This window comes from Ovis canadensis, chromosome 9 (assembly GCF_042477335.2).
Source record: "Ovis canadensis isolate MfBH-ARS-UI-01 breed Bighorn chromosome 9, ARS-UI_OviCan_v2, whole genome shotgun sequence".
NCBI lineage: Eukaryota > Metazoa > Chordata > Mammalia > Artiodactyla > Bovidae > Ovis > Ovis canadensis.
Window position 1 is genome coordinate 31,684,700 of NC_091253.1, and position 22,268 is coordinate 31,706,967.

General features: G+C 39.3%; 1 protein-coding gene across 28 annotated transcripts in view; it reads right to left on the reverse strand.

Moving 5' to 3' along the window:
- Positions 1–7,541: 7,541 nt before the first annotated feature.
- PHF20L1 (PHD finger protein 20 like 1) overlaps positions 7,542–22,268 on the reverse strand; it is a 68,987-nt gene continuing 54,260 nt past the window's right edge. For 18 of the 28 annotated variants that reach the window (XM_069599839.1, XM_069599848.1, XM_069599853.1 and 15 more), the window contains 7 exons: positions 20,277–20,441; positions 16,532–16,713; positions 15,449–15,548; positions 13,956–14,151; positions 12,124–12,490; positions 10,716–10,881; positions 7,542–9,350 (listed from right to left, as the gene is read on the reverse strand). In XM_069599839.1, coding sequence (XP_069455940.1) covers positions 9,208–9,350; positions 10,716–10,881; positions 12,124–12,490; positions 13,956–14,151; positions 15,449–15,548; positions 16,532–16,713; positions 20,277–20,441 — 1,319 coding nt within the window. In that variant the 3' untranslated portion in view covers positions 7,542–9,207. The remainder of the gene's footprint in view (positions 9,351–10,715; positions 10,882–12,123; positions 12,491–13,955; positions 14,152–15,448; positions 15,549–16,531; positions 16,714–20,276; positions 20,442–22,268) is intronic. The other 10 variants (XM_069599842.1, XM_069599850.1, XM_069599854.1 and 7 more) reach the window with 3 other exon arrangements.

Genomic DNA, 22,268 nt, shown 5'->3' on the forward strand with positions numbered 1-22,268 from the left:
GTCTTCTCTTGAGTCTTTTGGGCCTTGATCGTTTTCAGCTCAAGATAATCCATATTGCCAGAGAGACATTTGGGGGATGGCAAAAAAAATTCTGTTTTCCTATAAAGAGATGGTCCCTCCTCTCTATGAGCCTTCCATTTGTGACTTTAAGATAGAGCTTCTCAAAATAGTCTGCTGATCCTAGACCTGTCTGTCTGTGGAGAATTTCCAACAAAAAAGAGCCAAGATCTGACCATGCAGTCTGGCCTAGTCCTCTCAATTAACTTGTGTCCGCTTGTTCTAGCGTCTCTTTTCAAGACAATTTTATCACCCATGCAACACCATCACTCACTTCTGTCAACCTACAGTGGCCTTCCAAGCCCCATTTTCTAATTGAAATCTGGCCAGTCTCCCTTGTAAGACCTCGGCCTTTCTCCCAAGCAATACTCTCTATTCTTCTATCTTTGAAGTTTGTTTTCAATCTTCCAATGCTCCCGTGCTGACTGTAAGAAAGAAGAATGCTTTTCTAATGAAGGCATTTTCTCCTTGATTTCCTGGGCAAGACTGACTCCTAGAGACAGAGTGTTTCAAGAACAAAACTTTAAATTGTAGGGTTGTCATAATTTTACTGAATTCTCTTTCTGAAACTAAAAAGACAGCATAGTATAATTATCCCCTCACATTCCTTTCTCTTATAACTTTTTAAATTATATATTTTACAGTTTTAGATTTACAGGAAAATTGAGCATACAGTACAGAAAATTCCCATATTCCCTTTCTCCAGTTTCTGCTAGTTCGGTATCTTGCGTTACTGTGGTTCAGTTGTTACAATTAATGAAACAATACTTATACACTATTTTTAACTAAAGTCCACAGTTTACATTGTTTCATTTTTTTTTTTTTTACTTTTCATTTTGAAATAAGTTGTCAACTTGTTCCAAAGTTGAAACAGTAATACAGAGTTCCCAATACTCTTTAACCAATTTCACCTAATATTAACATCTTACACAACCATATCATAATTAACAAAAGTAAGAAACTATCAATACAATACTATTAACAAAACTACAAACTTTTACAGGCTTCCACCAGCTTTTCGACCAGTAAATTTTTTTTTTTCCTGCTCCAGGATCTAATCCAGGATCTTACATTTCATTTACCTCTAAGGCCTCCTTAGTTTTCTCCCTAGAAAATATTTGGAAATATTCAAAAATTCTAGGATTAATAAGTGAGTTTAACAATGTCATCAGATACAAGATATTTTTTAAAGATCAAGTTTATTTATATTCTAGTAATTAAACATCTGAAAACAAAATTGAGAAAACAATTCCATTTACAGTATCATCAGAAAGAATAAGATACTCAGAAACAAATTTAACAAAATAAGTGCAAAATCTGGACACTGAAAACTACAAAATATTGCTAGGGGAAAAGAAAAAAACAAACCAGAAATGCTAAACAAATGGAGAAACACACCATGCTCTTGGATCAAAAGATTCAATAGTGTTAAGATGGTAACTTATCTGTAGATTCAGTGCAATTCCTGTCAAAAGTCCAGCAGGCTTTTAAAAGAAAGTAACAAATCTGAGAAGGGGATGACAGAGGATGAGATGGTTGGATGGCATCACTGACTTGATGGACATGCGTTTCAGCAGGCTCCAGGAGTTGGTGATGGACAGGGAGGCCTGGCGTGCTGAAGTCCAAGGGGTTGCAAAGAGGCAGACACAACTGAGTGACTGAACTGAACAAACCTGATCCTAGAACTTTTATAGGAATGCAAAAAAACAAAAACAAAAAACCACTAGAATTGGCAAAATACAGGCAAGAAACAAGAACATAGTTAAAGGAATTATTCCAAACCTTAAAGCCACAGTAATCAAGACAGTATGACATTTCACTAAGGACAGACATCTAGATCAATGAGAAGAGAATACAAATACCTGTGGAAATAAACCTACATAATTATGGTCAATTGATTTTTGATAAAGAGACCGAGGTAATTCAAAGGGAAAATAATATTTTCAACAACGGGCACTGGCACAACTGGATACCCACATGCAAATTAAAATGAAGTATCACTGCACACCTATTACAATGGCTAACATGCAAAACATTGGCAAACGCCAAACACTGACAAGGAAGGATGCGGAACAACAGGCGCCCTCCTTCATTCGGTTGGCCGTATTTTTAGGTCTATTTCTAGATTCCCTATTCCGTACCACCAACCTACATCTCTGTCTTTATGCTACATCCACCCTGTCCCGGCTACTACAGCTCAATAACCTCCAAATCAGAAACTGCATGCCCTTCAACTTGATTTCTTCTTTTTCAAAATTGCTCAGGATATTCTCGTTTCTTCACATTTCCATATAAAATTTGAATCAGTTTGCTAATTTCTGCTTCAAAAAGTCTGCTGGGATTTCACATGGGATTGCACTCTATTAGTTTTGGGAGAACTGACATTTTAACAGTATTGTGTCTTTCAACCCACGTTCTTAGTATTTCTGTTTACCCCATCTTTATTCTAGGTAGGCATTGTTTTGCAGTTTTCTGTGCACAGGTTCTGCATATGTTTTCAGATTCACTGTCAAGTTTTTTCTTTGATGTTATCGAAAATGGCATTTACAAAAATTCTAATCTCCAACAGCACCTTGCTAATGTAAAGAAATCTTAATTCTAGTGGCACTTTTGGTAGGTTCTTTAGGCTTTTCCAAGTACATGTCACCTGCAAATATTTTTTCTTCCTTTCTAAGTGCTATCTATGCCTTTTATTTTTCCTCAATTGCCCAGTGCCCTATTGCAGTAGTAGGACCTACACATTGTTGGATAATAACGGTGATAGTGGATATTCTGGGTTTGTTCCTTATTTTAGAGAAAGCATTCCTTTACCATTATGTTTGTCTCCTGATAGATGCTCTATATTGTTATGCAAATTCTTACTCTAGTAGTTTTTAATCATGAATGGACACTGAAATTTATGAAAACCCTTATCTTAGTGAATTAACATAATTCATTGACTTTGAACTACCTTTGTATTCCTGTGGAATACCCAACTTGATCCTGATATATTACACTTCCTGTATATCATTGTATTCATGTAATTATTTTGCTGAGGACTGTGTCTATATTCTACACGTGTTACTCTGTAATTTCCTTTCCTTGTAGTGTTTTCTTCTGGTTCTGGCATGAGGTTAAAAAGTTGGTCTTGAAAAATACGTGTTTCTTTCTTGTCCGTGCTTGTGTAAAATCAAGGCTTCTTCCTTAAATGTTTGATATAATTCACATTTAGGCCTGGAATTTTGAAGGAACATTTTCAATTACAAATTCAATTTATTTAATTTCTTAAGTCAATTTGCTAACTTCTGCCTTTGAGGAATTTTTGTTTCATGTAAGCTGTTAAGTGTTTTTTTCTCTATATCCCTTTTAAAAATTGTATGTTTGATATGTTGTAATGTTACCTCTTCCATTTTAATTTTCAATCAGTCTACGTAGGAGTTAACCAGTTTTATTTTCCATGCAAAGAATCAGCTTTTTTGTTTATATTGATACTTCCCTTTTGTGTGTCCGTTTGATACTTCATAATTTCACACATTTCTTTCCATTTATTTTGGTTTTAAAATGCCTTCTTTTTAAAATCTTAAACCAATGATTTTATACCTTTCTTATTTAAAATTTCTAGTTTTTTTATAAACAGGTATAATTGACATTAGTTTGAAGGGTACAGTATGAGTCAAAATTTGCACATATTGCAAAATGATCACCACAGTAAGTAGTTAAAATGGGTACCTTGCTTTTTATTATAATCATTTAAAATGGTAAGTTTCCCTCTAATATTGAGCTGCATCCCACAAAATTTAACATAATGTGGTTTCCTTTTCATTCACCCATTTTATAATTTAACATAACTTTTTTGAGTCATGGATTGTTTACAAGTATGTTGATAATTTCCAAACACTTTTTTCAGATATTTAATACCAGTTTCCAGTATAATTTCATTATTGTTGGAGAACATGTTACACATTTCAACTTTAAACGAGTTGAGACCTTTTATAGCCTAGTATGTAGTCCATCTCTTTGAGTGTTCCATGTGTTTTAAAAAGGAAATTCCTATTCTCATGTTGTTGGGTGGAGTGTCCTCTCAATGTCAATTAGGTTGAGTATTCATTTTTGTTCCAGTGTTCTGTCCTGATATTCTGGCTACTTGTTCCATCGATTAGTGTTAAAGGAGGGCTGAAATCTTCAACTATAATTGCAGACTTCTCTATTTTATATTCAGTGATATTAGTGATTAGTTCACCAAGTATTTTGATACTGTTATGAAGCCTATAAATACAATTTTAAATTGCCATTCTTTGTGTGTGTTTATGGACAAAAGTATGATAACGACTTGTAAGTATAAAAGAAGACAACATTCTATTAGGAAGTAAAATAGAAAGGCAAAAAATAGAATATAAAAACTGAAAATTTTCCAAATGTTAAAGAAGAGCTTGCTTGTGTACTTTTAAAACAGATGTTGGTAACTAACAAAACGGTATTGATTCTATTCCAACATTGATAAGAGGTTGATTTTAATTGCCCAATATTTACAAATTAGAAATCACACTCTGCAACTGTTTAAATTTATGATGAGCAATTTCAAATGGCAGACTCAAAGCCCCGCTGCCCACAGCATTGTCCCCAATTGCACTTATTTACTTGGGCTTTTTCCTCCCTCTTCCCTCCTTTTCTCTCTTCCTCATTCCAAACTTCCTTGGATGATCTAAGTACAAGTCCTTAGCTGACTAAGTACACTCCAGTTTTGTCTCTGGATGTACTTTCAGGGTACCAGAAACAGAGGAGAATGTTTCGAAATTCCTATGGAGAGGAACATTCAAAAACGACTGTTTTAACTGAAGGTTTCCCAGGTGGCGCTGGTGGTAAAGAATCCACCTGCCAATGCAGAAGCAGCAAGAGATGTGGGTTTGATCCCTAAGTTGGGAAGATCCCTTGGAGTAGAAAATGGCAAACCCCTTCAGTATTTTTGCCTGGAGAATTCTATGGACAAAGGAGCCTTACTGTCCATGGGGCTGTAAAGAGTCAAGACATGACTAAGTGACTGAGCACACAAACCCTGTTTTAGTTAACATATAGATTCTATTTCCCCCCAACCTCTCCACCTACAAGTCTATTTATCTTTTCTTTTGCCTCCATGGTTCCTTGTACTCTTTGACATCACTTATCTCTTTGAAAAAATATTTTTTTAATGTTTCCATTAGGCTATGTAGACTGTGATTCTATTAAGATTAATTTCACGTCCAACCATATAACTTAATGGCTGGCAAACAGATGACATTCAATGTGTCTACCATATTTAACTTTCAACTTTATAATTTACTGTATTTGCTTCATTAAACCCTCAAAACCCAGGTTCTAAGCTAGGTATTATTCCTTTTAACACATAAGAAAACCAAAGCTCAGAGAGGTTATTGCTAGTAAATTGCCAAAGCAAAAAATCTGAGAAGAGAATTACAAAGCTCCTTTCTGTCCCACCATAGGAAATATATTATCTACTGACATGGTCCCTCCATAGCTTGGTACAATGACACTATTAAGACATCTCCAGTGATGGACTGCTTCTCTTAGGAAGAGAAATCAAAGCCTGAAGTACTGTGTGCATTTGAAGCGACACAGCAAACAAAGCAGAATTTTCCAGAAGAGGAAAATAATATGAAGGCAAGAAATGGAAGCCATCCATGGAAATCATGAGGCTATACACTTAAATGAATTTGAGAACTGATTAGGCAAAGTACAAAAGATCCAGATTACACTTGATTTGAAATAGGGAGTCACTAAGGATTTCAGAAAAGAAATGACAAGAATATGGGAAACACACCTGCAAGGAGAACACAAGCTGGAACAAAACTGGGTTTGCATCTTGAACCTGTCAAGTCTCTAAATGTTTCTAACCCTCAGCTTCCTGTCCTCCTCCTCCTCAGCTTGAAAATGATCCTGTTCCACCTCTCCACAAAAGAACTAAATCAGATGCTACAGGTAACACGTACAATACCTGGCACAGAGCCGTCACTCAGTATTAAACCCCTAGCCTGATAGTGATCATTTTGATGAATCAGAATGAAAATTAAAATTTCAGAAGCCCATAGTATTACCGTCATGATGTGATTTTATAAAAAATGGTGTCCTACTAAGTGGGATTCAGAAGGAAGATGACACCATCCACTTTGAGGAACCAGCACAACCAGTGAAGGAATGAACTAGGGTGGAGGGGGCTGTGAGTTTCCACCCGGGGCTCTTAGAAGATGTGATAACAGAGAGAATGAAGCTGGCAGGAGATCCTGTTGGCTGGAGGGGAAATGAGGTCTTTCCCTTCATCTTGAAAACACAGAATAAGAACATCTGAGAGGATGTAAGTCAGTGGAAATAAGGTGAATGTGGGAAAAAGGATTTCACCTTAAATAATGAGAATAATCAATTTCCTTTAAGGAAAGTGTACACTACTCAAGTTTGAAAGTCAGCAGAACCACACTGTGAGTATGAAGAAGTACAAACTATACTTATCAGTAGCAGACTAAGAAGGATCTCTCCCTACAGTGTCTGTCTACTCTGTCTGGGTGGCAATGAAAAGTTACCTTTTCAAGAAACACCCTCCCTAGTTTACTGCTTATATTTAGATGTATATACTCACATTTTTTTTAAAGTAAGACTACGTGGAAAGAAAACCAACTCCTCCGAAACCTCTCACAATGGACTGACTTGTCAAAAACAAATTCACTCACCTAAATACAGAATGAGTCAGCAGCCTATCGTTGCTAAAAGGCTTCAACCAATTTTTGATACACTCTGTATTATTAATAAATGGAGATGTGCGTATAAGTAATTCAATACAGATTTACTTTAAAATATAAATTAAAAACTTCAGACTCCCAATTCATTAAAGCAGAGCAAGAATTCAATATTCTAATTATTAATGAAACTTCTAGTCAGCTGGCTATCAAAGTGATCTAATTTTAAAATGTCCCAAGAAAAAATGCACATTAATTTAACTATGGTCATCAGGGGCTGAGAATATGAGTGTTACTAGGCACAAAAGGTCCCTCGAGCATGTGACAAGAATCTGGGCAACACCACTGTTCACAGCCTGTTAAGAATGCTATTTGTCCCATTCTGAAAAACAGATAAATGTCTAGAATTTAACAACAGGGGAAAGATTAGGGTCATTATTTTAAAACACAAATGAAAAAATAAAGTATCAACCCTGAAAAAGAGACATCAGAAAGTCTACTCCACACGTGAAACACAGGCGCTACCTTTTCCTACCTCAGTCCTCATATTTAATAACTACCTTGTATCTCCTCTACTAAAGCTTTTCATTTCTCAGTAAGGTCTCTCACAACGGTGATGCATCACAGGCAAATACATAGGGCTGTATTTTACGTCTGTGATCTTTGGCACATGGGTCAAGTCGGAGAATCTCAAAAGGCAATAAAAATTTCTAGTTACTGCTTTGCACATTCTTTTAATCATCTTTACATCAAAATATAAGGCCGCAAAAAGGCAAGCTGAAATTTTATGATATGTGGAATTGTTTTAATAAAGAGTTTTACATACAGTACCTTACATATAGAACAGTGTGTTTGCAGTTTTAAATAATATCTGAATGTACAGTGGCATGTATTCTTATCAAAGATAAATTCAAGTTGACTGTCTATCAGTTCTAAAATGCATTTATACAGATTGCTAGAACTGATAAACAGGATGAGGCATAAAATATTCAAGTGTTAACATGTCATCAAATAGCCTCCTCTTAACAGTCTTTTCTCCCCCCTTTTTAAAAAAGTTTCAAAACCTATACATAACATTTTTAATTTTTTAAAAACAGTCTGTTAAAAGGTAACATTTCATGTTAACCACCAACTCTTATAGACTATAGTAATAAAACTAGATATGTGTAGATATAAATATGTCGATTATGTACACATGTATGCTGAGTGTTTGTTTCAAACAAGCATACACACTGAACGCACACCTGCGCGAGCATGGGGGCGGCACACGCCTCGCAAGAGCACTGGCAGACGGAGGCCAGGCCGAGATCCAGCAAGAGCTAACGCAGCAACTTAGTTGCCTTTGGTTTCAGAAATCTGTCCATTTGTGATCAAAGCTACAAGTTTTGAGTGCCTTATGTATTTTTTAAAAATAAAATTCATCTTCAGAAATGAAGCTTTTCCAGTATTCCACTACCAGCAGTTTAAAAAAAAATCCACAGCCACAAATTATTTTGTTATTTTTGTCACTCCTCATCCCAGCTGAGGCTATTTACTTTTTTTTTTCTGAAGGCAAATATCAAGCACACTCAGGGTCAAACTGTACATTGAAACCTGAATGCTGAACTCTGACTATATATATTCTATATATAGTATACGGGATAGACGCGTCTCTGATGGACTGATGGCATTATGTAAGACTTGGGTGAGAGAACTCCCACAGTTGTTTAAATCTCTCTTTCCAGCAGTATCGTTATTTGGCACACTGACAATTCTGCGAGCCATTCTGTGTTTTACAATGAGTTTATAATGCCAGCAATGGATTCCAATTATTTCACGGTTTTTAAAACATACTCATAATGAAGTAAGGGTGCCACAGCTGTTCTCCTCGGAAGTGAGACTTCTACTGTCAGTTTTCTGGCCAAGGACATTCATCACCTAAGAAACAGTTCATGATCCCATAAAAGTTTAATACTCTGGACTTCAGTGCAGCTGGATCAACTGCAGAGAAGGCAGTTCTTACAACAACCTTACAGAACTCTCCACAATTTAAATCTCCTCTACAATTTTGGTTTTGGCCAAATGCTGGTTTATAAACATAGATCTTTCTACTAAGAACTGTAAGAATGCACCGTATTTCTTCCTACAGGTATCTCGTGTTTCATGTTAGCAACTACTCAAAAATCCTGCCAATCTGATTCCCTCAGCATAGATTCTAATCTACCTCCACTGACCCTGGGCATATGGCACATTGTCATTTGTATCTAGCTCATGAATGTTTTTTAATATTAGCTTCCCTGATAAAGTTGTTCTTCACTTTCCTTTTCAAGGTGCCATCCTATTGATGTCACAAATCAGTAAATGACCAAACATCACTAAGCTTTTAAACTATCCACTTAGCAGCCATGTGGATAATAAAAGCGAGTCGACTGAACAGAGCCCCATTCTTTGCATCACGTGTTCACTGCCATCATACAGAGCAGAGAGTGGCTATCTGCTGTACTTTGCCCATGTCAATTAGGAGTTGTTTGATGTGGCGTTTAAGCTGGGGCAGCCTTGCAAGAGGATCGGGTGGCTCCAACTCCCCTGTGAAATCAAGCCAGCTTTCCAGAACTAAAAGAGAGAAGAGAACACACACATTTACATGGCAACTGAAAACACAGTCAGAAAATGGTATAATGAGAAGGCTGAAAAAATGATGCAGAAAGAGTTCGCTTCCCTTTCTCTAGAAAGCCACAAGCCACCTCTGAGCCATTAAGCATCCTCTGTCCCTCAGCCCATCCTGGTAACCTTTATCTGTTGTTTTACCTGTCATTATTTTAGGTAATTTCCCCCTTTATAGATATAAAATAACTTCATTTTGAGTGTCTCCTTTTACTCACTTCTAGAACAGAAAACAACGTCCCCCGTACCTGCTCAAGATTACTATTAATTTAAGCTTATCATTTCCATCTTAAATGAAACTCAGCTACCCTAACCTTTTTTAGTCCATAAGTTCTTTTTAACAAAAAAAAAGGAGGTGGAAACTTCTTAGTGTCCTCCTGAACCAGTACTTTAAAAAAATGCAAACATACTAGAAATCTAGGCAGAATGCAATTAGTTACATTTTATCCTTTTTATTAATAATAATGGAAAATGGCATCAAGTTGCAATTTTTTCTTCTTTAAAAATCTACTTAAAACTAAACTAACTCTACAGCTAGCTTATAACCAAATGGAGGCTGCTTCTGAAGTGGGTTTCCATTTCCTCTCTTCACAGGGAAAAACAAAGCAGTAGGAACACTAACTTAGTGGGGGGTGAAAGTAGTGCATGCTTTTGCAAATAAAAAGGGGGGTGGGAAATACAATCTATGAGTTTAAAGATGGGAGTCAAAAAGCACAGGAAAAACACTAGATTTGAAATCGAGTAATCTCAATTACTCTTATTTTCTCAACTATAAAATGAGGATATTTTCCCTGTCTACTCCTTAGGGTTCCTGTGTAATGAAATTAAAAATACAGAAGAAAAACATCTGAAAATGTATATGTGAACTAAAAGTTTACCCACTTAACCTAGCAGGAGTTCTTTTTTGTTGTTAATTTCACTTAAAAAACACTGACCAAAGTGAAAACAAAATGTTTTCCCCAATATTTTAAATATGCTTAAAGTCCTTATGCTGACTTTCAAAGAAAACACAGTTCAATGAAATTAATAAATATCCCACATGTGGTATACACTGAGCCTGGCAGATGGACAGTATTTCTTAAGTCCCTACCTTAAAAAAGAAAAATCCCTAAAATAGCCATCAAATACCCTAACTGCCAGATATGCTAAATACAATGCTAAGGAAGCAATAAAGCTCCATCAGTGTGGTCACTGTCTGCAGTTTTTGTCCCATAATTTAAAAGACTTTAAGGAACATCATGTTATTCATAAGCACACACACAAAAAACACTTTACAGACTACAGCAACTGTGTTTCAGATCCTTCTTAAATTACCGTCAACTTCCTTTTCGATGAGGTCCATCCTGCTGGTGACTTCTTTCTGCACGTTCTCGATGTGCGTAAGGAGATTGAGCTGCCACTGAAGATGCGAGTCTCCCGGGTCTTCAGTGCTCTTTTTATCATTATAAACAAATACTGTATTCCTTTCAGCTGGATTCTTCTCCAAAGAACCAACGGAAACAAAGAATTGGATGAAATGTAATGTCATGTCACACAGGGAAAAATACATTAAAAACCTCATTACCCAAGAGGCTAGGTTAAAACCCAATCTGACCCCCAGAATATTCTTAAAGGAAGTACAAGCACGTAACTAAATTACACCTGATGGCCCTAAAAAAGCAGACATGCCTGCTGTGTCTCTTCCCGATGCCTAGCCCAGTGCTACACAGGATAGGAGGCCTTCAATCAAACCTGCTAAAGAAATAAAGGAGCCAGTTATATAGGTAACCAGGAAGCCCAGATAATTTAGACTGACCCCTTCCTCAATTAATCTAAACTGTGTTTTAAGTGGAGTGAAGGCAAAAAGCAATATGAAAAAAAATTAAGGAAGCTGGCAGAAGCCAGTATAGTGTCCTTAACTGCACACTAGAACTTATTATTGCAGCTAAATCAATGAGATGAGGGAAAGACAAAAATCCTTTAAAAATTTAAAAAGTGCAGACTGCTTAACACACACACAAAATCTGAGCTCAGATTCACCAGCAATAACTCACTTTGTAAGATGAATATTAATTTGACAAATAATTCACCACAAAATTTCATGTAATACAAGCTATTCAAATTCAGTTAAGTATTTACTTATAGAACTTACTTGATAAAAGAGGCCAGAAAAATAAAGAACTGATTTTAAAGGAGTATTGCTAACTGAAAATCAATAAAACAATGAAGGCATGAGATCTCTAAGTCGTGAATAGGAAGTAAGTTTATAAATATTCAATATATACAGAGCTATAAGAATTCAGCTTATTGCATAATGGGATTGATATACATATACAAATATGCTAAACCAGACTGACATTTCTTATCTGAAACATGTACAAAACAACACAAGTTATATTAATATATACACACCCATATGCACTTTCATGTTTTTAACACACAGATGTTCTCTGGGAAAAAATGCGGTTCATGGTTTTTAGTGACATCAAAGTGTATTTATAGAATCAGAACTTTCGTTAAGGCAAAAAGTTTAATGAATTACTGTATTTCTGAATTAGGGGATAATTAAGTGTTTAAAAGGTCAGTGTGTTCTTGGAGAGACAGCAAAGAATGTCTTTACCCTAACAAGGTACTTATGAACTTGGAAATATAAGTAAAATCTGGGAATTCAGTATGCCTTATTTCATGAAATTTTCCTTTGTTCTATCGTATTTCTAAGCAAAGACAAATGAACTACTTATACCTTTCCGGGCCTTCCATCTTCTTTTACTGGATATCGTAAACGGTTTTTCTCTCTCATGTGAAATTCTTGTTCTTCTTCAAAACTACTAACATCATCATCATCTGAGCTCCCAGGGTCTGCGACAGATTTGCAGTCTGGACCAAAACTTTGTGGCTTTTGGTAGCTGTGCTCACTTGTTATATAAGTTCCTTCCATTTTTAGGGGTAAACGAGGTGGTTCTTTGTGGTTCTGTATGTGATACTTCTTTTCTTCTACATTAACTGTGTTTTGCACCATTATTTTTTTCTCCACCCCAGCAACCACTTGATCTTGATCTTTCTTCTTCCCCGAACAAGCCCAAAGACGAAGGTCAGGATGATGTTTATTCCTTTAAACAAATTGGGAGAAACAGTTCAGGGGGAAAAAAAAGAGTAGTAACAAGTTTTTTGTTGTTGCTTTTTTTAGTTTTTTTTTTTGTTTTTTTTTTTATGTGGACCTTTGCACCTGATGCAAAGAGCCAACTCACTGGAAAAGACCCTGATGTTGGGAAAGATTCAGGGCAAGAGGAGAAGGGGCAACAGAGGATGAGATGGATGGATGGCATCACTGAGTCAATGGACGTGAGTCTGAGCAAACTCCAGGAGATAGTGATGGACAGAGAAGCCTGACATGCTGCAGTCCATGGGGTCACAAGAGGTGAACGCAACTTTGCACACTAGTGGGGATATCAGTTAGATCAATTTCTAGATATGGAATTGCTAGAAAATGTCTGCACATTTTAATTCTGACAAGTACTGCCAAAGTGGCCTCCAAAGAGGTTGTACTAATTACGTGCTAACAGTGCAAGATAATGTGTCTTTACCACCATCCTCACTGAACACTCGAGCATGATACTACACAATTGATTCTGTAATAATTAAAATTTTGCAGTAAGAGAGGAATCCTTTCCTCAAATTCTATAATGAGTAAAAGAAGGACAATCTGGAGACATAAATCCAAATCTTGTTTCTGAAGCTATAAATTTTATCTTTTAGACCTCTCATTATTTAATATCCAGAAAATACTATAATTCTTCAACAGTAGAAGGTGCAGTAGAAGGAGAGCTAGACTTGTAACTCAACAGTCCCATGGGTAGAGTCCTGCTCTGCCTTACAGGAGGAGCTTGGACAAGTTACAGAACCTCTGTCTTTGATCACCCAGCTATCACAGTAAGGTCATTATTGTAAGGATTAAATGAAATATCATAAGAAACCAACAATTTCAGGGACCTAGTAGACTTTCAATAAATACTAGCTAGTGATAGTAACTACTATTAGTAGAAACATTAACATAAACAGAACCTATAAGCATCAGGCAAAATTTGTCCAGCGGAAATCTTTACTGAAATTACGCATGTTCAGAAATTTATATTGATGTCAAGGACAACCACATTTTTTTTAAAGCCTAACTTTATAAGTTAGTTTCCCTCTTGAGTTTTAGCATTTGCATGACTTTTTTATGAAGAAATTCATCTTCAGGTTTATGACATCCAACAGAAGCAAATTTCATTTGTTACTGAGAACTTACCCCTCCACTAAGCTTTAGGAATAAAATGATGAGTAAGACACAATCCCGACCTTCCAGGAACTCAAGGCTTAGTCAGGGAAGGCAGACATAAACAAGGTACACCAAAGATGCCTGGTGCCATCCTGACACCAGGATGCATGGAGTCTACCAAAGACATGATCAGTTCCAGTTGGCCAGTAAAGCAACTACACTCCAGTAAAAATTAGTTGGAAACAAGGAACAACTGACTTAGCTTGAATTAAAACTTACACCTAACCGAGCCCCTCCCTTGGCCGCCCTTCACTTACTTGAGTATTCCGATCTTCAGCTGTAACCCATGCAGGACTTCTGTAACACCATAGACGTCAGCAAGCAGATGGTGTGTGGAAACTATCTTTTTGGCATTGAGGTGAGAGTAATTTTCTTTTAAAAACGATAACCCACACATTCTCCCATTATTCAACCAATCCTTATCGTAGCGATACTTTGCACTCCATCTCTGACCTGTAGATGAAATTGAGATCACAGTGACAAAAGAGTCCATTCACTCAAGGCTTCCCTTCAACTGCTACCAGACCAATATCACTCAGTGAGTGAGGCAAGCTCGAGGACTAAGAACAAATTCCAAAGACGAGCAAGGCTAGTGTTTCGAGCAGTTGGCACTGTTTTAGAGTTCTTCCCACCGTCAGATTTCCTGCCCAGTAAGGAGGATAAACTCCATTAAGGATGTGGTCAGTGGCAGGTCACACCTGCAGAGGACTACCTTTTTATTTTTTTACGTATCTGTCATCTGTTCTCTAAAAAGGTCGAAAGGGCTAGGTAGAAACTAGGAGTTGAACTGGATGAAACATAGAATTCTAGTTAAGTAAACCGGGACCCCCTCCTTCATGTTTAAGAGCTCTGTATCTATAGAATCTGATATAATCCTATATCTTCACTATCAACAGTGACTATATCCAGTTACAATTAGCTGCTTCTATGTCTGTGTCCCCTACTATACAGTGAGCGAGTGGATGGCATGGTTACCTCTTACCTCATCTTACCTCTAACCACAGAGACTGGCAAACAGAGGGAATCCCATAAATGCTGCTAGATGAATGAATGAAAAATGCCTACATTCATGAAGGTTTAAATAACTCTCCTGCTTCTGTTATTCATCTGATAGACACAAGAAAAGGCAGCAGCCTTTATCTGAGATGCTTGCATGGGTTCTGCTGGGGAACTGGAAGCACACACCACATGTAGGACACTGCTGCTCAAAGAGCCCCTGCAGCAAGGAAGGCCCAAGTGCGGGGGAGGCAGGTGCAGGAGCTCCTCCCGGTGCCGCCAGTCTAACCGTCTTGAGCACAAGGCATGTGAGGCCCAGGCTCCTACTTGCCCCGTCAGTGAAACAAAGGGGTTGGACGTGGTCCCTGGGCATCCCACCTGCTCTTATACTGCAAGGTCATGCAGCACCCCCAGAAACTTGTTCAAAACCCCGTCAGGAGGAGCCTGAGTTCAGGCTATGAATCCATTCAAATAACCATATATTAGCCTATTTAGAAATCAACACACAGGAGTACATTAAAGAGCGAGTTCTTCTCCAGGAAAAAGCCGCAACCCGGTCCTTCCTGTAAGGCATTAATTACGCTGATGAATTTATGCTAATGTTTTAAGTAACTGATGTGGAAAATAAAACTCTAACAGTGAAAAACACTTTCAAGTTTTAACAAGGAAGCAGTGTCTCGCTGACACGGAAGGTGGGATGTCAGGCGGCGGATGTACAGTGGGACCTGTGAGCGCAGGAGGGACGGAGGCTTACCCGGGGGGTCCCGGCAGATGTAGCAGAGGTACTGCTCCGGGATGCTCTCCTCCAGCAGCCCCATGCACACGCTGTGCTGCCAGCACAGGCACTCTTCACACTGCCGGAAGACAACCGCGTTTTACTTGCCGGGAACCAAGACAAGCCCCTTCTCTTCAGCTAGATGGCTGAGTCCTCCCGCGGCTTCAGCCCGCTCACTTCTTAATCCATGTCACAAAAGCGAGTCATGACTTACCATGAGCTTTACTTTACTTAAAGTAGGCTATTTCAGGAACTTCCTCTTGTTGCACCCATTAACATGTGCTTTAGTAAACTGGTTTAATCACAAGTAAGTCAAAAACTATGTCTTCTATTTCCCACATCCTTAATACTTAAAAATTGCTTATTAGAGAAATTAAAAAAAGAAAAAAAGCAACTTTGAAGCAGTGTGTGAGGAAACAACCTTGTGAAGTACTAATTGTGTGGTGAACCTACAAACTTGTAGTTCCCTTATTTGCGAAAACCACTGGAAAGCGGGGAAAAGAAGAGTAAGACGGAAGTTACTCTTTCTTCGTTTCTAGAACTAACACCTCCAGATCTTCCAAACGTCATCGCAAAACACGGGTTATGCTTTCCTTTGTCTCAAAGATCCCTTTTCTACAGGGAGAGGTGATATGTAAGGGTAATCCTTGCAACAAAGCTTTCCTTTAATCTTTGACACTGTGGAAACTCTGTTTCAGTATCTGCCCTTTAAAGGGTGACTAGATAACATAAATTACTAGATAACAGGATCCAGACCAGCCGGAGAACAGTTCTATGGTCTCCCCTTCAATGTGGAAGCTTAGCCGTTTTAATGGCTCTTGAAAAGAATCTTAGCTTGAAAACCTCAAAATAAACACCCTGGAGACAGGTCCTTGGGTAAGAAAACGACACTTTCATCTGAAGATGAGACCTGACAGTCGTTAAAACTGGTACTTTAAACGTGATGACAAGCTAGAAACCTCCATCTTCCAAAGGATGGGGAGGAAAAAGAGAACACAGGTGTCCCCACGCACATGCCGAGCACCTGGACCGACTGATTCCTGTGAAGGGAACACAGGTCACCTGAATCATGAAGCCATTCTCCTCGTCCAGCTCACAGATGCATCGCACAATTTCATTAAGGGCATCGTCTTCATCCTGAGACTCTTCAAAATTCGTTGAATCAAAGTCCTGATTGTACTCATCCCCACTGAGGAGCAAACTCTCCGTGGAAGAATCATCCAGGAATTCCATGTCCGATAAGTCTAGAACATACATAAAAGTGCGCTCAGCACTGCTTTTTCCATTTTTATGTCATTTTCTAGAAAGAAAGGTGCTGTGGGAAGTGCATATAAGCTATTAAGTATTTAGACAGGGAGGACGGATGAATGGGAACAGAGTATTTGCTGCCAGTCAAAGAAACAAATGATTTTTGAAGCTTGGGTGACTGTGATTGTTTTACATCTTATGTTAATACCATTACAAGTGACTCAGAAAGTATCCTCTAGTCCAGGTGCTTATAGAAGTGATGGCCAAAGTGGATATTAATAATTAAAATAGGCAGTCTTCAAATGCTTTCACAAACATTACCCCTTCTGATCCTCACAGCAATGGGTCATAGAAAGAGGTTTTATTATTTGCACCATACAGATAATAGCACTTCAGGGAAGTGAAAGAGCGTGCCTAGGAGCCAACAGCAATACGACTCTTTAACAATCTCAGTTAACAGTAACCAGCACTGCACTTCAGAGACAGCAGGGACCACATGAAGCACTTTGTATATAAGACACAACCTGCCAGGCAGTGTAGCCAGCGTGTGGTAAAGCCAACGGCGTGCCTGGACAGCCTCATTCTAGAGCCCGTGCACTCACGGATCTCACCGGGATTTCTTAAATCGGGATGAGTTCCCTGAGGAATTTAATAACATTCTAAATTTCATTTTGATAACCCCCCCTCCCCCACAAAAAAGTACATCCCAGAAGTTAGATTATATGGATGACCACTACAAAGACTCTATTTAAGTGCTAGGTTTCAGGTTTGTTCTTGTAACAGGGTCAAATCAAAGACTACCATTTAGCTCAGGCTACTCAGGAAAAATAACTGAGGCAAATATAAGGAAATACATGAGTGATGACAAAGGGAAAGAAATGACGGCAGGACGCTAGAGGTGTGCCGGAGTGTGGGTGGAGAAATGCTGGGGAACCTGAGTCGTCCCACTGCCCCGAGGCTGCTAAATGGGGGCCATCCTCAGGGCAGAGAGGGCTCCTTCCTCTCTACCTCACCTCCCTAACTTGCAGTCATGTGCTCAGACATTCCTCCACTGCCGTTTATTCACTTCCCCTTTCTAGCACGTCAAGCGTCCAGGAGAACAAGGGCTTTTGCACTGCTGACTGCTCCGCAGCCAGTGCTCAGAGTGAAGCCTGATATACACGACAGCCACTCCAGCATGTTTCTGGAAGTGGGGAGGAGGGAGTCGTGATATAGAGAAAATTTCCTTTTCAGACTTAATCAGATCAGATGTAAGCTGCCTGAACTCAAACCAAGTTATTTCATGCTATTTGTATTCTAAATATTTCATATGCTTTAGTTTCCTTATCAGCTTCCAATCCTGGCTATTTTTTCCCTGACTCAATGTTTTTGAATGTTTTGTTTCTGATTTATAAAAAGTTAATGTTTTATAGAAAAACACATGTTTTTTCTCCTTAAAATCTTGGGACATCTTGGAGAGTGAAGTCAGTAGAAATGAGGATAATGGTAAAGAAATACAAGAAAACATTCAAGCAGCAAGAAGTAAATCAATTAGCTATTATAAAATATTTTAATATTAACAATCTGAGTAAGAAATTTCACTTATTCATACTCTTCCTAACTGAAATCCAAAATCTTTATTTTTCTCTTGGGCTTTCCTGAACACAAGTTCATGTTTCAAAATGACAGACTAGAACACAGATGAACAGTTTCAAACACTGTTGCACACATACGTGGTATTAAACGGATGGCAATCATAACAGTAATGAATTTAATTTAAACACTATTACCCTTAAAAGGAATTAGGGTATATCTTACATGGGCTTGTATAACCAAAACAGCCAGGCTTTATGGTGTTAGAAGCCAAATTTGATATATTGGCCAGAAAATCCAATCTGACTAACTCACAAGCATTAAAGCAATATTCGACTGAATTCTGGAGGCTAAGTAAATGGGTCACAGGGTTGGAAGTAAGAAAAGCAGGTACAGGTTGCCTCTTGCACTGGACCACCACCTGATGACAGCTCCAACCAAGCGGCCCCAGCACACTGCTGCCCCCAGAACTATCACTCCTGTTTCCAGACATAGTGCCCAAGTGCGCTGTCCAAGTCAGCACTACCTGGGAACTGGCTGGAACCCAGAAATTCTCTGGGTAAGGCCCAGCGATCAGGCGTAAGAAGTTCTCTAGCTGGTTCTGATGCACCCTCGAGTTTGAGAAACTCTCCACTTTCCTTCTCAGGGCTCAGTGCTTGAACGCGTGAAGAGCAAGGGAACGCTCAGGACACTCCTTCCAGCCCCGCTCACCTGTTCTAGTTCCGGCCACACCACTCGCCCATCCCCCACTCTCCATCACTCTGCATAAACAGGCAACCATCAGACCTTGATGACTCACAGGATGGGGGTTACCTGATTTTCAACACCAGCTACCAGGGCTATCTTGCCAGCATCTGCCCTCCCCAAACCCCCAGACCTCTACCTGGTATTTTAGCCTCACACCAATGAATATAATGTACACCTGAGGTTAAGAACCACTGGCCCAAAAGGGAAAAGGGGATGGACCTTTTCCCTAGTCCTCCCTCCCCTGTTTTTCTTAGATTTGAGATTTTAAAAATCTCTAAAGTGCTAAGTGCTTATTTTAGGGTCAAGGGAAGAATATACTTTTCTCTATCGTGAGCTAGAAGGGAGTTAGGCCTGGAAGAGAGCAGGCGGTAACAGTGCCAAAGAGAAAACATGACCTGGCATCCGCCACGCAGGGCACTCAAGAAGACAGGGCACCCCCTAAACAGTCTTGGGATTTCACACAGGATGGAGCCCCGTCCTTTACCTTCCATTCCCTGAGTGTGCTGGAGCTCCAGTCTCAAGCCACGGCTATCAATGTCTATAGTTAAGAGTCTCTCTCCCCACTGCTTAGCACACTGGCAGGAGAGAGTCCTCACCCCCTCCACCACAGGGACTGGACTTGCAGGAGAACCTGAGCCCTTCCAACTCCAGGGCTCATGCCATTGCCTAACTGGCTTTCTGTTAACATGCCTAACACCTGAATGTGTTGCAATCACTGCCCGGACCACATTTCCAGACTTTTGGTTACAGAAATATCTGTGATCTGGAATTCAAAGTGTCTTTTTAAGACTAGGATAAAAATCTGGTAGAAAAAGCATTTTCTTTGGAGTTAAGATAGACCTTGGTTTGAATTTTAATTCTAATGCTAATTAGCCCTATAAGTTACTTAGCCTATAAGCCTCTGCTTGTCTGTGCAGTGTGGGTAATAGTATCTATTTTATAAGCTGGCAGTGAAGAATATGAAAGTGCATGTAAAAACACCCACGGAAGACCAGTACACAGTGGACACTAACTGTTTCCTTACCGCCTGTCCTACAGTTAGGTAGAAATGCTCGTTCTACTTCATATAAATTTTAAAAGTAGCTAAATTTCTAATGTTGAGATTTTCATATTGGTTTATGGAGTAACTTTTTAAATTGTGGGCCCTGCTCAGACAGGACCTGATCAAGTATGCGCTGTTCTCAGTTATACATTTAAGAATCGTAAGACTTTGTTTTAAGCATTACATGGTTACACATACTTTCACCACTAAGATCAACTGACAAGATTGCCCTTGGGTACTGATATGTTGTATTTTTCTCCGTAAACATGCTTCGCAGAGCCAGAGAACTCCCAGAAGATCGAGTTAGTGGAGAAGAGCACCTTTCCAAAAATTCTAGGGAACTGTCTTCATAGTCTGAATAGTCTGCAACATAAGATACATAGAGAAATATTAATAAAGTGTCAAGTAATCAAGAAGAGTCACTACAAAAATAATGAGAAGGTCATGTTTTATGACACATAAACAAGCATGCCACCACTTTCTCTTCTCATCCACGAGCAGCTAGATCATCATGCATCTGATGAACTGGCTTTGGCAAGAACATTGGGAGATACACCCCAGGCAGTGTCTACACAGCAGGGAGCACCAGGTTCTAACTGGTATCCACAAACTCTTATTAAGTAGTCCAGAAGTGAACAAGGATTATAGCTACATTTTCTCTTCATCATAATCACAGCTATGTCTGAAGTTAAGATGTGGAAGATGGAAATTAACTGTTTGCTTTTCTTTTTTTTGGTAAAGAGATTCTCATGATGTCTAGTATGTCAATTATCACAGTGATAATTCAATCAATAAATTCAGCAGAAAACCTCTGAACTACATTAAATGGTCCAGAAAGAAATCAGTCAAAGTTCTGTCTTCCTCAGCTTAGACTGAGTGGTGCAGAAGGACTGGCTGAGTTGGGTGCAGTCAGGGGGCAAAGACAGGAGAGGGTGTGAGTCTAGGCGCATGGGGCGGCCACTAAGCAGAACACTGGGCACATCTGAACGACGGGACAAGCCCGTGGCCAGAACACAGTGGGGGGGGGGGGGAGGTAAGAAATGAGGCCAGAGTGACAGGAGCCAGATCACACTGAAGGTAAGATTTTATTCTTGGTTTTAAAGGAACAAAAGTCAAAGTTTGTAAGGAGCAGGATGTGACACCCGTGTTTTAAAGCTGTGGAATGGAGGGGGAGTCTGGGGAGCATGAACAGAAGTGGGGACACAGTTCAGAGGCAGTGGTACAGACCAGACAAGAAATGCTGGCAGGCTGGGCTGGGAGGATGGCGGCTGAGGTGACATTTGAAAGCAGACGCAGTGATCTGCAGACTGGAGACGGAGGGCTGTGAGCCGCCATCATGGGCAATTTCCAGGTTTCTGCTTGAACAACTTGGTGCTGAAACTGGGGTTCTGAGGTGGAGCGGAAGCATAAATAGGAGGTGGAGAAATCAGAAACGAAATGTGAGTTCAGCAGGGGGCTTTTGAAAGAAGAAGACCCTACACATTGTCCATACAAATCTAAACATGCGGTAGGGGTGGTGATGAGGGTGGGGGGGGCGGGGTGGCGGGCACGGGAGACATGCCAGGATTCAAGAATAAAAAGACAGGCAGTTTTCCATTTTGGCAGAGGTAAAGGAGAGGACATATTCAGCTAAGTACATAGATGTGGTGGAGAAGAGATGAGCCAGTGTTCATCTGATGGCTTCCATTTACTCAACTGAGTATGAGGCAAAGGATGTAACTAATGCAGATGAAGGAATAAATGAGAGGTAGAAAAGGCTGAAGAATCATAGAGAGTGGAAAGCAATGTTTATGAGAACAGTCCAATGCTGGTGCACACTGAGTCTCAGCCATTTGCAGTTGGTGGTTATGGGAGAAAGAAAAACAGTCCCCTAAAATGTCCAAGGCCCAATCCCTAGAACGAGTGGATATGCTGGATCACATGGGAAATTAAGGGGAATTAAGGCTGCTGATGGAATCAAGCTGGTCATCAGCTGACTTTAAAATAAGAGATTATCCCGAACTATCTGGGTTGGCCCAGCGTAATCACAAGGGTCCCTAAAATTAAGAGGGAGGCAAAAGAGTCAGCGTCAGAGGGATGTAAACTAAGACAAGACCTGAGCCGCCACCACTGGCTTTGAAGATGGGGCAGGACATGAGCCAGGACATGTGGTGGCCTCTGGAATCTGGGAAAGGCAAAGAAACGGATTCT